Below are 18,056 nucleotides of genomic sequence, written 5' to 3' on the forward strand. Positions count from 1 at the left end.
AGTGATCAACGCGTTCCGGGTTTCAGACCATCTCTTCGTCCTTTGGAGTGGACCTAGAGGAGGTAAGGCTGCTTCCAAGTCTACCATTGCTCGTTGGTTGAAGGAGACCATACATTCGGCATATCTAGTGCAAGGAAGGTCTACTGGTGGGTCTCCGCGCTCATTCTACACGCTCTCATGCCGCATCTTGAGTGGAATGCCAACAAATTTCTACAGAAGAGATTTGTAGGGTGGCTACATGGAAGTCTTTATATACCTTTGCTAGACGTTATCGTCTGGATGTTAAGGCTCCAGGAAACGCTGGATTTGGGGAAGGAGTGCTCAGAGCAGGCCTCTCCGGATCCCATCCCAAGTAAGGTAAGCTCTGGTACATCCCAGGAGTCTGGACTGATCCAGATACATATAGGAAAAAGAAAATTGGTTTTTACCTGAATTTTTGTTCCTGTAGTACCACGGATCAGTCCAGAGTCCCGCCCATTGGTTTTGATAGGAATGGGGAGAAGCCGTACTGTGAGTTTCCGTTTTCATTCACAGGTATATTCAGTATTTTCAGTTATAGATGGCACAGGTTCTGTTCCCATTTGGGGGTTTATTGAGCCGGTGGAGGTGTTAGTTTTTCTGTATATAGTTAGTTGGTGTTTTTATGTGATCTATTCTGCTTTGACATTAAGTAATACTGCCAGACTGTAGGTGGCACCAGCCTAGATAAGGTGGAGTTTTTGATTGTATTCATTGCAGATTTGGTTTCTCTGCAACCAAGTCCATCTTTACTTAAAGTCATTTTAGTGTTTGTTCTAAATTGGAGGATTTCTTTTCTGGCATGCTTGAAAGGAGAATGTTGTAGCAAGGATAGCTCTCTGTATATTGGATGTTCGTGTCATAAAAAAAAAATCACAAATTCTTTTTGCAAGACCAGCAGGGTGGTGGTGCTTTTATAGAGGCTCTTTTAAAGGTGAGGCGGTTTTCAAGTCTTTGTTATCCAGGTGGATTAAAAATATGATCTTAGCTTAATTGCTGAAAGTTCATCAAATTAGTTCAGGCTTCCCCTTGAAAGAAGGCTGTGGCCTTTATGCCAAAAGATATTTGTAGGGTGATCTCTACATTTCCTTCACTAAATGATAGTCTGGCTGTACAGCACAAGAAAGATGCAGCCCTTGGGGCAGGCATTCAGAGCAGCTCTAGCTTCTTCCCACATGTTGGCTTTGGTGCAGGATAAGGAAGTAAAACTTAGTTTTGCTTGTTTAATTTCCTTGAATCTCACTAGATTAGTCCAACACTAGTCCAATCTGAAATATTGGGTTTGTGCAGAAGATTTTCCCTTATTCCTTGTAATGAAAGCACAAGGTTTTGCAGTCTCTGTCTCTATCCTGGTGAGGTCTCAGAGATGGGATTTTTTTCATGAAGGATCCTTTTTTTTTTTTTTTTTTTTTTCCCCTCAGGTGGATTTTTTTTGGGGGGGGGGGGGGCGGATTTTTGGTCTGCTTCCATTGCTTTGTTACAAGGACTTTCCCAGCTCTGCACCATCCTAAATAGCAATGCTATTTCTAAAAGGTATTTTGTCTCCATCTGCTGGTTGGGTGGATTGGTGTAACAGGATTCAAGAAAAGGAAATGAATAGGAAAGACTACACTTCTCCTTATCCAGCAAAGATTATTTGTAACACCAATAGAAGTTTTACCACAAACTAATAGTTCATCCCACACTTTTCTAAATGCTGCAGTAAGTGGCCCACACTGCATTTTTTAGTAATCCTATGTCTGATATCAAATTGAGCCAATATTGATGTTCCTAAAACTGGAAGATTGGTTTTCTTTAAACCACACATGGTTAATGTTTACTCTTGCTGTTACACTTCATTCAAATAAGAGGACAAGGACTGACATGGTACAGCAAATAGTTGCCTTTAAACCAAGACTTTTTGAGTTTACTAATTTATCAGTTCTCCAGCTCAAATAAATATTTGGTATTAACTGATCTGCAGTAGCGTCTGAGTTGAGATTATCTGGTAAATGTATATATTTAGGCATTTTATATACCATCATTCCAAATGAAGATCAGATTATACAATCTGAGAACAAAGATCTAAATACTCTGTTGAATACTGGAGCAACATGTCTGCAAAAGCTAGGAGTTTTGCTTAATATGCCTTTTGTTGAAGCTGCAGTTGATGCTGTCTGCAAACTAAAACATTTCAGTGAATTACCCAGCTGGTTCCACCTGAGTGCAGCTTTTTACTGGAATGAAGGATAATTGTGTACATTTATACAGTTACAGTGCTAGATTTTGAGTTTTGCACATGGACAAATCAGTCTTTCATATGCTTCTAATGAAATGGTAATTTAATCTGCCTTAAACCAGTCAGAAGGCATTGGTGTATTGACAGTCTAAATATGGGCTTTGTTCCAGGTTATACTGCCCCTACAGCTCCTCAGGCTTACAGTCAGCCTATTCAGGGATATGGCACTAGTGCGTATGATACAACTGCAGCTACCACCACAACTAGCCAGGCTACTTATCCAGCGCAGACTGCCTATGCTACCCAGCCTGCATATCCTACCTATGGACAGCAGCCAGCAACCACTGCTCCTGCAAGGTAACATTTTCATTCTGTGTAGTTATTAATCTTGCCTCAAGATGTTTTTATTTGAAGCAGTTTTACTTAAATATATATTTACACACATTGTTACAGATTCTGCATATTCCTGCAAATGGTTCAAAGCAGATTACAATTAACATTCATAAAATACAAGTTACAAACTATATGTAAAAAACAGTAAACAAAAGTCCAATAAATGTAAAAGCTTCATTAAAATGTTTTCACATTCTTCTTGAATACCTTAATGTCTGCCCCCACATACAAATCCTGATGTAAACCATTCCATAGTACCAGCCCCATGTAACAAAAAGGTCTTGTGTGCAATGTCTGCATCCTATAGTTGCAGTTTTACTGTTAAGTGACACAACAGCTTTGCTATTTCTGCACATTGGGGCAAGCTATGGGAGATGAATCTTTATGCATGTCTGGAAAGTTAAAGGGTAGGTGTTTGACTTGGAGACAACTACCACAAAGGAATGCTTGTAGAAAAGTACATTTCCTAGCATGTAGTCAGATGGACTCAGGACCAATGGGTTATGTGTTCCCCTGCTAGCAGATGGAGACTGTCAGGTTTCAAAGCTGATGCACCCTAGATACAACTGAATGGCTGAGGTCACTGCAAGAGTATATATCTCCTAGCAGATGTAGATGCTATCCTTACACCAGCAGCAGTGTCTAGCAGGATTGCAGCACTAAGCCAAAGGAGAAATTTTATCTTCAAACTGAAAAGATCAAGCCCCGCTCTTCTGCAGTGATACCTAAGGGTCCCTCCCCCAATTGAGAATTCCTGAGGTGATTTCCGAGATCCCTTAGAGGTGTGCCTTGGTCTGGTAGCTGGCTCCCGGCGTGGACTTTGCTGCTGAACCTGCTGAAAGGCAGCGGGTGCAGAAGCAGAGCGTGGCGCTGAAGGCCTAAGCCCTCTCATCCTGCAGCTGGAGACTGTCTCTGTACTCGGCTAGAAAGCACTGAGACCACCAGGTAAGCAGAGAACTCCTCCAAACCAGAGATGTGGAAGGACTTCGGTAAGTCTTTCCTCCAGTCTCCTTGCTCGGCACGCCATACTGATATCATTCCTGATCCCGTTCGGGCGAGGGAAGGGGGGTTTCTGAGCAAGTTGAGAAGCCACCTGATAGGCTAGACCAGTGATGGCGAACTCCAGTCCTGGAGTGCCACAAACAGGCCAGGTTTTCAGGATATCTACAACTAATATGCATGAGAGAAATTTGCATGCACTGCTGCCATTGAATGCAAATCTACCTCATGCATATTCATTGTGGATATCCTGAAAACCTGGCCTGTTTGTGGCACTCGAGGGCTGGCGTTTGCCATCACTGGGCAAGGCCCTGCTTCAGGCTCGGTGGACTCCAAGTGGTGATCCAGCGCGCTGCCATCTTCCCCCTCCTGCTGTTGGTACACACGATTCGGGCTGGCCTTCTGTGTGCCTAACATGCAAATAGCTACATGCACAACTGCTAGCATAACCATGCATAAGTACACGCAGGACCGGCCGCTTTGACGTATGCGTGCTGAAGCGAGTCTGTGCATGCTCAAGATGCATTAATCAGCTAAACTCACAAGCTACAGAGGTTATGGCCCTGACAGCAAAGAAGCTCAGACGACACTCCCTTTGCGCGGCCTGCCACATTAGGGCCGCACAGTCTGATCTGGAATACTGCTTATGTCTACACTGTGAGGGAGGCCCCTGGCGGACACAAGCTTGGATCTAGTGCGTACCTCGGCCAGAGGAGTAGCCTCAGTGGTGGTGGCCAGAAGACAGCTATGGTTGCGAAACTGGTCAGCGGATGCAAATTCTAAACCTCACAAAGATGTCCTTTAAGGGATCTCTCCTATTGGGAAGCAAATTGGAGAAGCCTGCCAGTAAGTGGGGTGAATCTCCAGTGCCCAGGTGACCGGAAGATAAGAAAGAGGTCACAGTGCCCCTCACCCATGAAGGGTCAGGCCAGGGGCTTCCAGTGCTTCCAGCCCTACTGAAACTATTTATTTAAAAAATTTTCTATACCGTCGTTAAGTTAAATACCATCACAACAGTTTACAGAAGGGCACGATAAAGAGAAATATGGGTGGTATAGATTACAAATTACTCGTGTGCCATCATAGTATGGTAACAATGTAAAATAATAAACTAGGTGTGTAAAGAACTAGTCATTTCAAGCAGCTCGGGCTCTCGGGAAGGCCTCAGTCCTTAAAGAACAGACAACCAAAAAGAGGAACAGGTTCTGGCTCAGGTTCGACCCAAACTTCCAGATGAAGTTGGGCCTACCCATCCTCAGGAAGAGGAGATATAGGGGCAAGACTCTTCCTCTATCAGCGGTGGATCGATATCACGTTAGACAAATGGGACATCATATGAGAAGGTTATGCATTCGAATTCCACAACATCCCTTGGGGACAGGTTCATGATGTCACCTTGCCACTCTCAGCACAAGAAACTGGCAGTGGAATCCACACTGATAAGGCTCCTTAGTCTGAGGGCTATAACTCCGGTACCTACACCCCAAGTAAATTTGAAGCGTTATTCCATCTATTTCATCATGCCCAAGAAAGAGGGCTCTTACTGACCCATTAGCGTCAACAGTCGTCTGTGGATAATTCACTTCCACATGGAAATGCTCTGCTGTGTCATAATGGCAGTGCAACCGGGAGAGTTCCTAACCTCCGTGGACCTCTCTGAGACCTACCTCAATATTCCAGCCAGTCAAGACCACCAGCGTTTTCTACACTTTGTGGTACTGGGCCAACATTATCAGTTCCAGGCGTTACCCTTCAGCCTGGCAACTGCCCCCAGAGCATTCTCAAATTATGGTGGTCATGGCGGCGGCACTGAGGAATGAAGCTGATCCAGACCTCCGACAGGAAACCTGCCTCATAAATTTTAAAAAGAAACTGAAGACTTGGCTTTTCGGTAGAGCCTTTCCTGTCTCCTAGACTATATTCTACTAAGATATTATTCAATCAGCTGTACTTCAATAACTAGCAGAATGTCATATAATCATGTTATAATGCTAGAGTTATTCTCCTGAGGTTGGCTTCAACCCTCTTCTCTCTGTTATATCTCTCTACTTTGATTATCTGTCTCTTCATTTCCAATTTATTTATTTATTTATTTATTTATAACTTTTATATACCGGCATTCGTAAAAAAAACATCATGTCGGTTTACAGACAACTGAGAAAGGAAATTACAATGATAGATGGAGGAAGGATAGGAAGTTAAAAGGTGACAACTTTACTGTAGAGCCAACGGGCGCCACAGTTATTAAATGAGATTACATGTGGTTAACCAGGTTGGACATAAATTAATTATATACAAGAGGCGACAGAGTGGGGGGTAGCGCGGGGTGGGGGATGAAGCGCATAGGGGAGGCGGGGTGGGGTAGGAACTGTACAAGGGGGCAGGTGGTGGCGATGGGAAGGAGAGGTGGTGACTGAATATCAGGAAGCCATAAAATGGATGGGGTGGTGAGGGAGGGAGGGTGTGTAGGGGGGCGGGGGGACACTGTACTAGGGAGAGGGAAATAATGAGTGTTGAGGAGAAGTCAAATGCTAGGGTTGAGAGGCGTTGGGATAGGCCTGTTTAAATAACCAGGTCTTGATTCCTTTTTTGAATTGATTAAGTGAAGGTTCTAGTCGGAGCTCGGTGGGGAGGGAGTTCCAAAGGGTGGGGCCGGCGATGGAGAAGGCTCTCGCTCTGGTGTTTGTGAGGTGAGCAATTTTGAGTGAAGGGGTGTGGAGGGTGCCCGCAAGGGAGTTTCTGGTAGGACGGTTGGCCTGGTGGAAGTGTGGCATATCTTCGATCCAGGGGGAGTTATTTTTATATAGCGTGTTATGTATGATAGTAAGTGTTTTGTATTGAGAGCGATAGGTGATTGGTAGCCAGTGGAGGTTTTGTAATATGGGAGTAATATGATCAGTCTTTCTTGAGTTTGTAAGGATGCGAGCCATGGCATTTTGTAAGATTTGGAGGGGTTTGATTGTGGAAGCTGGAAGGCCTATTAGCAGTGAGTTGCAATAGTCAAGTTTTGATAGTATAGTGGTTTGCATAACGGTACGGAAGTCATGTGCGTGGAGGAGAGGCTTAAGTTTTTTGAGGGTTTGGAGTTTATAGAAGCCCCCTTTTAGGAGTGATTTGATGTGGGATTTGAAGCTAAGTTGTATATCTAAGAGAACTCCTAGAACTCCTAGTTATTCACCTAGTTATTCACCCTTGTTATTATGTAACTTTTACCTTCTGCTCCTAATCTGTCTCCTCTTTTGAGGTTTGACTAGTTACTGTTAATGTACTATCGTTCTATGTAAACCGAGTTGATTTGATCTGTATCAAGAAAATCGGTATATAAAATCCCTAAATAAATAAATAAATCCAGATGCACCCTTACTTGGATGACTGGCTGATCCGGGCGAAGTCATTGGAAGAGAGCCTTCAGGTGACCAGCAGGGTCAGGTCCCTCCTGCAGGATCTCGGTTGGGTTGTGAACATGAACAAGAACAGTCTCAAGTCCTCCAGACATTAAAATACCTTGGGGCCCAATTTGACACCAAGCAGGACAAAGATCTTCCTCCTTCCCTTGAGGAGGAAACTGGACCAAGTACATCTAACACAATGCCCCCCAAGGTGTGGGACTAACTCAGGTCCTCAGTCTCATGGCATCAACCCTGGAAATAGTACTGTGGGCGAGAGTACACATGTGGCCACTCCAGCACTCACGTTGGCACCCTCTAGGGTTCCCTTTCTTCGGATTTCAGATTCGGGGGTTTCCTTGCGGACTGTCCCTTTCTTCTTGCCGTAGGTGGTTTCCACATTCCATTTGAACCAATCAGTGGACCTTCCGGCTTTTATGGACCTTGAGACCGGTTCATCTTATGCCACAGAGTTGACATCTGGATGTTCATGCTCTGCTATGATACCTGGCGGTCACCAACAGCTGTAAATTGTTGGATCACCTTTTTGTCCTCTGGAGTGGTAGCAGAAGAGGGCAGCGGGCCTCTAAGGCCACTACTGCTAGGTGGTTGGAAGCTATCGCATCCACTTCCCTGTAAGTACCCGGATCAGTCCAGGCACCTGGGTTTTGCCTCCCCTCCAGCAGATGGAGACAGAAGTTTTAAACAACCTTGCCATATATACAAAGGTGCCACCCACAGTCCATCAGTATTTGTCTCCAGCAGGTGGTGGAGGTGCAAAATCCAGTCTTTTTTCTGATTGCTTACTTATAAAAAAAACAAAAATAGTAATAGAGACCAGGGTACTCGTACTTAGAGTTTAAGAAGAGTTATGTTCCTTTAAATTTTCTCTAGGTTTAAAGGAAAAAGGAAATCTGCACGAGAGAGAAGCCTTCATTCTCCCAGGGGGTTGTTAGGTCCTGAGGGGCCATCCCCCCCTGGTCTGAGACAGTTGCTGGTAAGGGTTGAGGACGCTATACCCGTGTTAAGCAACCTTGGGGTGATACCGGGGAGCCCAGCTCACTCACCCCAACAGGAGCTGTTGCCGCTGTTACTTTGCCGTGCCGACTCTCCTGTGCTTGTCTGCCTTTCCCAGGTTAGCTGCGCCACCGTTTTTTAAAATTATTTTTCGCCGCATTTTTTCCTGTCAGTTTTTGCCACAGCAAAATTCCCCAGGGATCGTTGTGCCGCGTGTGCGGCTCAGCGCACGTGTCTTATCGAGAGAGGGCCTCTGCTCTGACTGTTTACCTGGAGGTGAAGGACCCTCTGTTTTGCCCCGGGACAGCCGAATTCGTGTTCCCAGACCTCCCACACGGCTACAGACGGTTCACACAGCCCCAGCTGATCTGTTCCCACTAAGCACAGGAGCAGAGGCCATTTTAGGTTCATTTCAGGAGGCCACACAGGCCGCGATGGGGGAGGAGTTCTTACCACCCTTGCTGTCTCCGCAGCAATTTCCTCCCCCTCCCCCCCCCCCCCCCCCTCCCCCGGGGGGAGTATGTCAGCAGGCCCAGGTTCACCTATCACTGAGGATGGCCCTGAGGGGGCTACTGATTCCTCTTCGGATTCCTCCTTTCTCTGAGTTTGTGTCACTCCTTTACAAGGCTATAAAGGCAGGGAAAAAGCAGCCTGCTGAGAAGATCGCTTTGCAGCCTCAGCGCAGCAAGCGGCAGAAGCTCTCTGGGTCAAAAGGGAGGTCTGAGCCTCAGGCTAACAAGAGGTCCTTACAGTCTGTACCGACTGGGACGCACTCCGACTCCATGTCACAGGATGATCAAGATACGCAGCCCAAGCCCCTGGGGGCTGATGGGGACACAGACTCTCAATAGGACTTAGACCGGGGGTCTCAAGTTATGGAAGGCGATGACCCAAAAGTGGTTTGCCTCTTTAAGAAAGAGGAGTTGAGTCCACTTATTCCAGCCATTCTGGGGGAACTAGGTTTGGAAGCTCCACCTGCAGAGGCTCGTATAGGAGCTATGGACCCAGTGTTGTTGGCCCTCAGGGGTCCTACTGCTTCTTTTCCTTTCCATTTTTCGGCTACGGACCTGTTCCGGGAATGGGATACCCCAGATTTGGGGTTGAAGGTTAGTAAAGCTATGGACAAGCTATATCCTCTGCTGGAGGAGGCTTTGGAGCTCCTTTGGGTTCCCAAGGTGGATGCAGGAGTGTCTGCCGTCACCAAGAAAACCACCATTCCAGTCACAGGGGCGACTGACCTGAAGAATCTGCAGGACTGAAAACTGGAGCGTCAACTCAAGAAGATTTTTGAGGTTTCAGCGCTGGGAGTGCAAACGGTGATGTGCAGCAACTTTGGTCTGTGTACGGGCCTTGGGGGCATCAGCTCCAGGCCAGTGCCGGCCTCTTGGAGGGTGAGGCTCTTCAGGTGGGTCGTCTGGAGGCGGTAATCACTTATAGCTCTGAAGCGCTGTATGATCTGCTGCTGACGTCAGCTAGGTCCATGTTCTCCGCAGTATCTGCGCGCCAGCTTCTGTGATTACGGAACTGGGCAGTGGATGTCTCATCTAAGGCTCAACTTGTTTCGGCAGACCCGGAAACCCCCTGCAAACCTCTGGAGTTAAGTCCTCGCAATGAGATACTGCCAGTCCATTCCTCTGTACCGGTAGTGGGGGGCAGGCTATTACTTTTTTTTTGAGGAATGGACCAAGTTGATGTCGGACCAGTGGGTCCTCACCGTGATAAGTCAAGGTTATGCTTTAGATTTTGTACAGCACCCTCAGGACAAGTTCCTAATATCTCCATCCCTCTCAATCCTTGGAGTTTCTGGGAGCCCTGTTCGACACAGAGCAGAGAAGTGTGTTCCTCACTACAGAGCGCTTGCTCAAGTTGCAGGCTCAAGTGCGTGACTTACTCTCCAAACGGGTCCCAGGGTGTGGGATTACTTGGCGAGTCCTGGGATCCATGACGTCCACACTGGAGTTGGTGCCCTGGGCCTTTGCCCATATGCGTCCCTTACAATCAGCGTTGTTGTCTCGGTGGAATCCGGTTTCCGAACAGTTTCATCTGCCTCTTCCGCTTATGGATTCAGCGAGATGCAGCCTCGACTGGTGGCTTGTCTCGGAGCATTTGGAACGCGGAGTTCCCTTGGTGATGCCAGACTGGACAGTGCTCACTACGGACGCCAGCCTCTCAGGTTGAGGGGCAGTTTGCCTGGGGCAATCAGTTCAGGGGCAGTGATCCCAAGAGGAATTTCAATGGTCAGTCAACCGTTTAGAGACCAGGGCAGTGAGGCTAGCCTTACAGGCCTTCCTTCCACTACTTCGGCAGAAGTCAGTCAGAGTGTGGTCCGACAATACAACCACTGTAGTCTATGCAGTCGCCAAGGGGGAACCAAGAGCCGGCCAGAGGCAGCGGGGAGACAACAGTTGATAAGCTGGGCGGAGCAGCACCTCGTAAGCATTGCGGCATCCCACATAGCCGGAGTGAACAACGTGCAGGCAGACTTCCTCAGTCAGCGTCTCGATCCCAGGGAATGGGAGTTTTCCAATGAGGCCTTCCAGCTCATATGTGACTCGTGGGGCAGGCCAAGCATGGACCTGATGACCACTTTTAAGGCCCCGTGCTTCATCAGTTGCCGCAGAGAAACAGGATCCGAAGGAGTCTATGCTCTGGTACTTCCTTGGCCAACTACGTCTTGTACGTGTTTCCTCCCTGGCCTCTGATAGGCAAGGTGATTCGGCGTATTGAGCTCCATCTGTCTGAGGTGGTTCTGGTTGCTCCAGAGTGGCCGAGGCGTCCCTGGTTTGCGGACCTGCTCAATCTGATGACCGTGGAGCCACTCAGTTTTCGGGAGTCCTCGGCTCTGCTGCATCAAGGCCCCAGCTGTTTGGAAGAGGTGGATCACTTTTGTCTAGCGGCATGGCTTTTGAGAGGCGGTGAAAGAGTAAAGGCTATTCTTTTTTTTGAATTTATATTTTTATTGAAATATAACATTTTGTACAAATGAATATATTCAGGAATTCCAGAAAGCAAAAACAAAAAAAATATACACACATTATTATTTATCACTCATTTTCAGGGTATCTAGCCCACATCTAGGGAGAGTGGGAGTAAGGTCATATAAACTGATATATTCTAATTTCAACCATTATTTATACAGCCGGTATTTCTACTGATGTCTTATCCCTAAGAAACCGCTCTAAATGTAGCGGATCATTAAACACAAACTTATTATTACGATACACTATATGACACTTACAGGGGAATTTCAAATAAAAACTCGCTCCTAAATCTAACACTGATTGCTTATGAGACAAGAACTGCTTTCTACGCGCTTGTGTAGCACGCGAAACATCAGGAAAGACCTGAATCTTCTGGCCACAAAAATTCTGTTCTTTAAATTGAAAATATTTTGCGAAGAATAGGTCTTTCTCTTGTCTCAAGGAAAAAGAAATTAGTAAAGTTGCTCTAGACAAGATATTGTCCATAGAGTCTTCTAAAAAGGTAGAGACCCCAGGACTTTCCAAAACGTCAATTCCCCCTTCTTGTGTCTGTAGTGTTTTACCTTTTGGAATATAGTACATCTTTGAAAGTAAAGGAATCTGTGTGGAATCATAAGACAAGATCTCAACTACATATTTTTTATATAATTCAAAGGATGACAATAACCTAGTTCTCGGAAAGTTTAACAACCGCAAATTACAAGATCGTAACTCATTTTCTAATAATTCTATTCTATTATGTAGGATGATATTATCTTTAATGGATGATGCCACTAATGCTGGAATATTAGTAACTGTGGGGTTCAAATTTCCAATCAAAGTTTCAATTTTATTAGTTCTATCTTCTAACTCCACAAACTTTTCCCTGGTTTCCACAGAGAAAGTATGGACCTTAGAAACAGAACTAGACAATTTCTTGTCTATTTTGGTTGTTAACCTCCATAGATCCAAAAGTGTAACACTTTCAGGTTCTACCTCATTTTCTAAACCCTCATCACTTACATTAAAAATTATAGCAGGACATTTGACTGTTGGATTAACAGCCAAGTTCCCCCCATTCGCATTATTACCTCGCAACTGTATATTTCCACTTGGTACTGTCACCCCCTTAGATTCAATAGGAGGTGAGCTTCCCAAGGGATTTATACCTCCAATAGCCTCAGGAGTATCATCCCTTCTAGGCTGTATATGAGGTTGTAAGGGCCTAGGACTTAAGGATATCCCCAGTTGGGAATTTCCTTCTATCACGTCCTCTACAATGGACTCCCCAATACGAAATATATGGGAGTCCATGGGTCCTGTCGTTCTTGGCACCGCTGATATGGGAGATGAAGAAAAATTTTTGGACTTACGTTTTCTACCCATAATTATCTCACAACGAAAATTTTTACCAGGGGCGCGCCCCTTTGGCGCGCGGCTTTGGCTGCGCGCCACAGGTCCCACGATCTTATAGTGTCCGGGTGGCGCCCGACAATGACGTCACAGCCTGGGTCCGCCCACTCGGTCTGGGCTCGCTTCTCACCACGTTCTCGAGAGAATAGTAAGTCTCTGGCTGCACTCCTGCAGCGAAAACGGATGCCTCTCAGCTCTCTGACCGTCCTCCGCGCTCCCCAGTCAGTCGCCGCAGGGCCCACGATCTTATAGTGTCCGGGTGGCGCCCGACAATGACGTCACAGCCTGGGTCCGCCCACTCGGTCTGGGCTCGCTTCTCACCACTTTCTCGAGAGAATAGTAAGTCTCTGGCTGCACTCCTGCAGTGAAAACGGATGCCTCTCAGCTCTCTGACCGTCCTCCGCGCTCCCCAGAGTAAAGGCTATTCTGACGCCGTGGTAGCTACGTTATTGCGCTCTCACAAACCCTCTACGTCCCTGACTTATGTCAGAGTGTGGAAAGTCTTTGAAGCCTAATGCGTTGAATGTGAGATAAATCCCACTCGAGCATCGCTCTCCTACATTCTGTGTTTCCTTTAAGCCAGAATTGCAAAAGGTTTGTCGTGTAGTTCACTCGGGTGGCGGTGCTCGGTTGTCTACGAGGTAAGATTCAGGGAGTACCTTTGGCATTACATCCGGATGTGGCTCTGTTTCTTCGAGGGGCCAAACATTTACGCTCCCCGCTTCGCCATCAATGTCCTTCTTGGAAGCTGAATTTAGTTATCTCCGCTTTGTGTGCTCCGCCTTTTGAGCCTCTAAAGAGAGCGACATTGAAGGATCTCACGCTGAAAGTGGTTTTGCTCGTAGCAATTTCTTCAGCCCGTCGGGTGTCTGAGTTGCAGGTGCTGTCGTGCAGGGATCCTTTCCTACGTATTTCGGATTTAGGTGTCTCCTTACGAACAGTTCCTTCCTTTCTACTGAAAGTGGTTTCTTCCTTTCATTTGAATCAGTCAATTGAACTCCCATCCTTTTCCAATTTGGACTGTTCAGATCCAATGGCTAAGGGCTTGAGGAAATTGGATGTTCGCAGGGCTCTAAGATATCTGGAAGTTATGAATCCCTTCCGTGTCAAACCACCTCTTTGTATTGTGGAGTGGTCCCAAAAGAGGCAATATGGCATCTAAGACTAAGATCACTCGTTGGCCGAAGGAAGCTATAAGTTACGCGTATTTACTGCGTGGTAAGCTGGTGCCAGTTGGACTCGGGGCCCATTCTACACAGTCCCAAGCAGCCTCATGGGTGGAGTGTCAAGTCTCGCCCCAGGAAATCTGCAGGGCGGCTACATGAAGCCTTTACACACTTTTGTGAGGCATTACAGGTTGGATGTTCAGGCCCCAGAGTCCGGGGGGTTTGGAGATGGAGTGCTCAGAGCGGCTCTCTCCGGCTCCCACCCTAGGTAAGTCGACTCTGGTACATCCCAGGTGTCTGGACTGATCCAGGTACATATGGGGAAAGGAAAATTGGTTCTTACCTGATGATTTTCGTTCCTGTAGTACCACGGATCAGTCCAGAGACCGACCCTCCCAGTGTATGCATGACAGTATCGGAGAGTCTGCTCATTCACCATTTATTTGTAACTGTGCTGCAATCTGAAGATTGCTTGGTCTCATGGTTCAGGAAGTTTGTTCCCAGTTGGGGGTTTGACTGAGCTGTTTGAGGTATGGAAAAGTTTTAGTTGGTGTACATAGTTAGGAATCCATTCTGCTTTGACACAGAGTATTACTGATGGACTGTGGGTGGCACCTTGGTATATATGGCAGGGTTGTTTTAAAACTTCTGTCTCCATCTGCTGGAGGGGAGGCAAAACCTAAGTGTCTGGACTGATCTATGGTTCTACAGGAACAAAAATTAGCAGGTAAGAACCAATTTTCCTATTGAAGTAGTAGGCACAATGGCAGTAACTCAGACAGAATTACTTTAGAGAGGGGACATGGTTTCTATTAACATATCCAAGGTATCCCTTCTGAATTTTACTGTGTATGGGTCATTTTAAACTTGTATTTTGGGCAGAGGATGAGGGCTGATTTTGGAAAGATGTCTATCAGTGACTTTGATTTGCAGACCTCAAGATGCTACAAAACCAGCAGAGAGTAGCCAGCCCCCATCTACAGCAACAGCCTACAGCCAACCCACTCTGGGCTATGGGCAAAGTAGCTACAGCTATCCACAGGTCCCTGGCAGCTACCCTATGCAGCCAATCAGCGCTCCTCCATCTTACCCTCCTACCAGGTAACTATTCTAGCAGCTCAGACATGGGAAAGGTAAGAGATTTATATTGCTTTGCATATACTTTTATTATAACTGAAATGCAGTTTCCTTTAACTCTAAGTGGGCTTTCTATATTGATATTGGTTTTAATATAGTCCTTCAGATCTATGCTTAAAATACCTGGGAGGGGTTTTCTGCTTTCTTATTGACCTAATCAAAATGGACTTGTTTTGAGTATCACTTGCCAGTTTGTAACTTGGCATGAGTATTTTGTAAATGTCCTAGATAGAGATCATCTTGGATATTGGGTACTGTTGATCTCCTTTTCTTTGATTGTTTGAAACACTTTATCACAGCAGATAAGAGAAGTGCTTGTAATAACAGTATATATGCAAAAAGGAGTGGGTTTGTCACTGGCCGTGGTACATGTGCGGCCTGTATATATCACACAGCGCTATGTGGAGTCCGACACAACAGACAGCAGCCCAGGAAAGTCAAGTCGTGCAAGGGAGTGTAAAATTGGTGGGTAGCTCGGCACTGACATACAGCGGCACAGTGTGAAGGCTGGGCACAGTAGTGATAGCGCAGTTGGTGGGCTGCCCAAGCCTTAGCAAAGAGACAGCTGAACCAGTGAATATTTCTGGCTGCAAGCAGCACAAGGAAAGTTTTATGCAGGAGAGGAATTAGCGGGAGTTGGGGCCTCCTTGTGCATGTGCTAAAATTCTGTGCCACCATTTGTGATGGCCCCTTTCAACTAGTTTTCTTCTATTTCAGACTTATGTTCATGTATTTTCTTTTTTTCTTCAGCTATTCTACCACGCAGCCTTCTAGCTATGATCAGAGCACATACTCTCAACAAAGCAGCTATGGTCAACAAAGCACCTATGGCCAGCAGAGCAGTTATGGTCAACAAAGCAGTTATGGGCAGCAGCAGCAGCAACAGCAACAGCAGCCACCACCTACCAGTTACCCACCTCCAACTGCATCTTATAGCCAGCCCCCAAGCCAGTACAGCCAGCCAAGCAGCAGCAGCTATGGGCAGCAGAGTGATTTTATCCCATCCAGAAAATACAGTGCGTACGGTTGGTTGAATGAAGACATAACTTGCATTTGCAAAAAGAAGCTTTTCATGTGTGTTCTTGTTGGCTGATTTACTATTTCATGGGCCCATAGTTGCTTTGTATAGCACAATCCTTTTAACCAAACTTTACTTGAGCCCAGTCAGTAGTCTTGAACCATGATAAAATGTACAGTATATAGTATGCCTGAACTTCTAAACTCAGTAGGCAAACCTGCACATGTAGGCAGCTATATGGCAGTTCCTGGTATCTTATCAGAGGCTCTGCTTTCCTTCCTACATTTCTCTTCCTCTTGCTGTATGCACTCTTCTTGATTATTTTTTCATTTATTTGTTTTTTTGTGCTTGTAAGTGTCTACCTTTCTATATAAACTATCCTTATTTGGGTAACCCCCACCATTATCAGCTTTTATGGGAGGGATCCTTTTTTCCTCCCTACAGAAAATTGTACTGAAGCTAAACTATGGATTTCTTGAACTGCAGAAAATATTACTTGTGAATGTAATATCTAATGAATTTCATGAATAATGAATGTCTATTGACTTATGAATAAACTGAGATTAAATGCTAAAATGTTGTACAAAGGTACTTTCATCTCAGTGGCCATGATAAAGTAGGCCTCATTTCAGCTACATACAGAATTTCCCTGAGCAGTTTATTCTCTTCACTGTAGGTAGCTATCGGCAGGAGCACTCCAGCAGCATGGGTGGTTATGGACAAGACGGTGGAGGCTATTCAGGACCATCAGAAAATCGCAGCATGAGTAGTGGCCCAGATAACCGTAGCAGGGGGCGTGGACTTTTTGACCGTGGAAACATGAGCAGAGGTGGGCGGGGAGGACGCGGTGGCATGGGGTAAGAATAAAACTTTATTTTTCTCATTTTCCTTTTTTGTTTCAACCACAAGCTAAGTGCAAAGGGGGCTGGAAGACTAGATTTCCAAGGCATTTTCTTTATAAAATCATGCACTGCTTCTATGTCCAGTTTGGGGACATGTTCTTTGGGTTCATAGAGGCAGAGGTTTGTTTGATAACTGCAATCTTTTGGGGAGGGGGAGGAAGAGGTCTGGTTCTCTGGTGTTCATTGCAGAAATCTTCCAGCCCTCTTCATGGTTTTACAGGTGCAAGTGTCTCGTTTTAACAATGGCCAAGGATGGAGCACACAGTCTTTCTTAGTTGCAGGTGTCACTTGCTGGGATATAATAGCACTACTGAAACTGAGGTGGTTGAGTGAGTCTTCTCTCCAGCCTCTGAAAGGAACAGCTGAACTGCCTGGAGAGCTAGGTCAGAGGTCATGGACTCTGAAGGTATAACAGCACATAACTGCTGTTCCCTTGCGCGTCGGTAGAATTGTGCATAAAACATACGTAAGGTTTGTCTAACTCTGCCTACCCCACCCACCGCAGGGGCTGTATAGCTCACTACTAGAGCCTATAAAGACTAAACCGGTTATGCCACTTCAACCAGCGGCAGGGTCTGGTTTAGCAAACATTCATCTAATTCTCAAATACTTTTTTTTTTTCTGTGCCAGCTCCCTTATGGTGGGGAAAGAATAGAATTAATGAAGGTGGCTATATAAAACTTGATATCATTTGTAAAGGTTTCCTTTGTGTGTTCCATCCTATGATTCACTTAAAGCCCTCTGTGCAGTGAGAGAAAATGAAAATACTGTTGGCTTTTTATGGGTGGGAGAAAACTTAATGGTAGAATTCAAACCATTCATTACTAATTTTAGTTTCAATTTCCACCATACTGTAAGTGCATTAAACCAGTACTTAGGTTATAAATGGGACTAATATGACTGCATAGCTCTGCTCTAGTGAATCAAACTGCGATGGTGAAATCTTTATTTGAAGAAATGGTTGCGTCTCCTGTGCAGATTTAAAATGCAGTTTCATGCAAATACTTCAGTATTTTGGCTAAAATATTCCCCTCTTCCTCATATGGATTTTGTAAAGATTTCACCATGTTTCCTTGTGTTTAAAGTAGATGACGACTTCTGAAATGTCTTGTCACCACACCTAGAATACCCAGGTTATTTGGCATTTTTCAGCACTGGCTGCACATTTATTCCTCAAGTTAAATGTTGGTTACTCTCAGCACTGTCATGGTTTGACTAATCTTTTTGTGATGTGAAATGCTGTACATCCAGTACAGATACTGATTTTTAGGGATCAGTCAATTTTTGCCAAAAAAGCGTCTTAAATAGTTTCTAATGCTGGATGACCCATAGTATAAATCATGAGCAGTTAGCAAACAGTATTTTTTCTAGACTATGTGATCTCTGACATGATGTGAGCAGCATTATGAAGAATAGTTTTGGAATAATC

The 18,056-nt window shown here is 45.5% G+C and overlaps 1 protein-coding gene across 3 annotated transcripts in view; it reads left to right on the forward strand.

The window, feature by feature from the left end:
- EWSR1 (EWS RNA binding protein 1) overlaps positions 1–18,056 on the forward strand; it is a 135,320-nt gene that overhangs the window by 47,881 nt on the left and 69,383 nt on the right. For 2 of the 3 annotated variants that reach the window (XM_029572070.1, XM_029572071.1), the window contains exons 5-8: positions 2,407–2,593; positions 14,504–14,671; positions 15,458–15,732; positions 16,402–16,582. In XM_029572070.1, the coding sequence (XP_029427930.1) occupies positions 2,407–2,593; positions 14,504–14,671; positions 15,458–15,732; positions 16,402–16,582 (811 nt within the window). The remainder of the gene's footprint in view (positions 1–2,406; positions 2,594–14,503; positions 14,672–15,457; positions 15,733–16,401; positions 16,583–18,056) is intronic. The other variant, XM_029572073.1, reaches the window with a different exon arrangement.

This window comes from Rhinatrema bivittatum, chromosome 11, assembly GCF_901001135.1.
Source record: "Rhinatrema bivittatum chromosome 11, aRhiBiv1.1, whole genome shotgun sequence".
Classification (NCBI taxonomy): Eukaryota; Metazoa; Chordata; class Amphibia; order Gymnophiona; family Rhinatrematidae; genus Rhinatrema; species Rhinatrema bivittatum.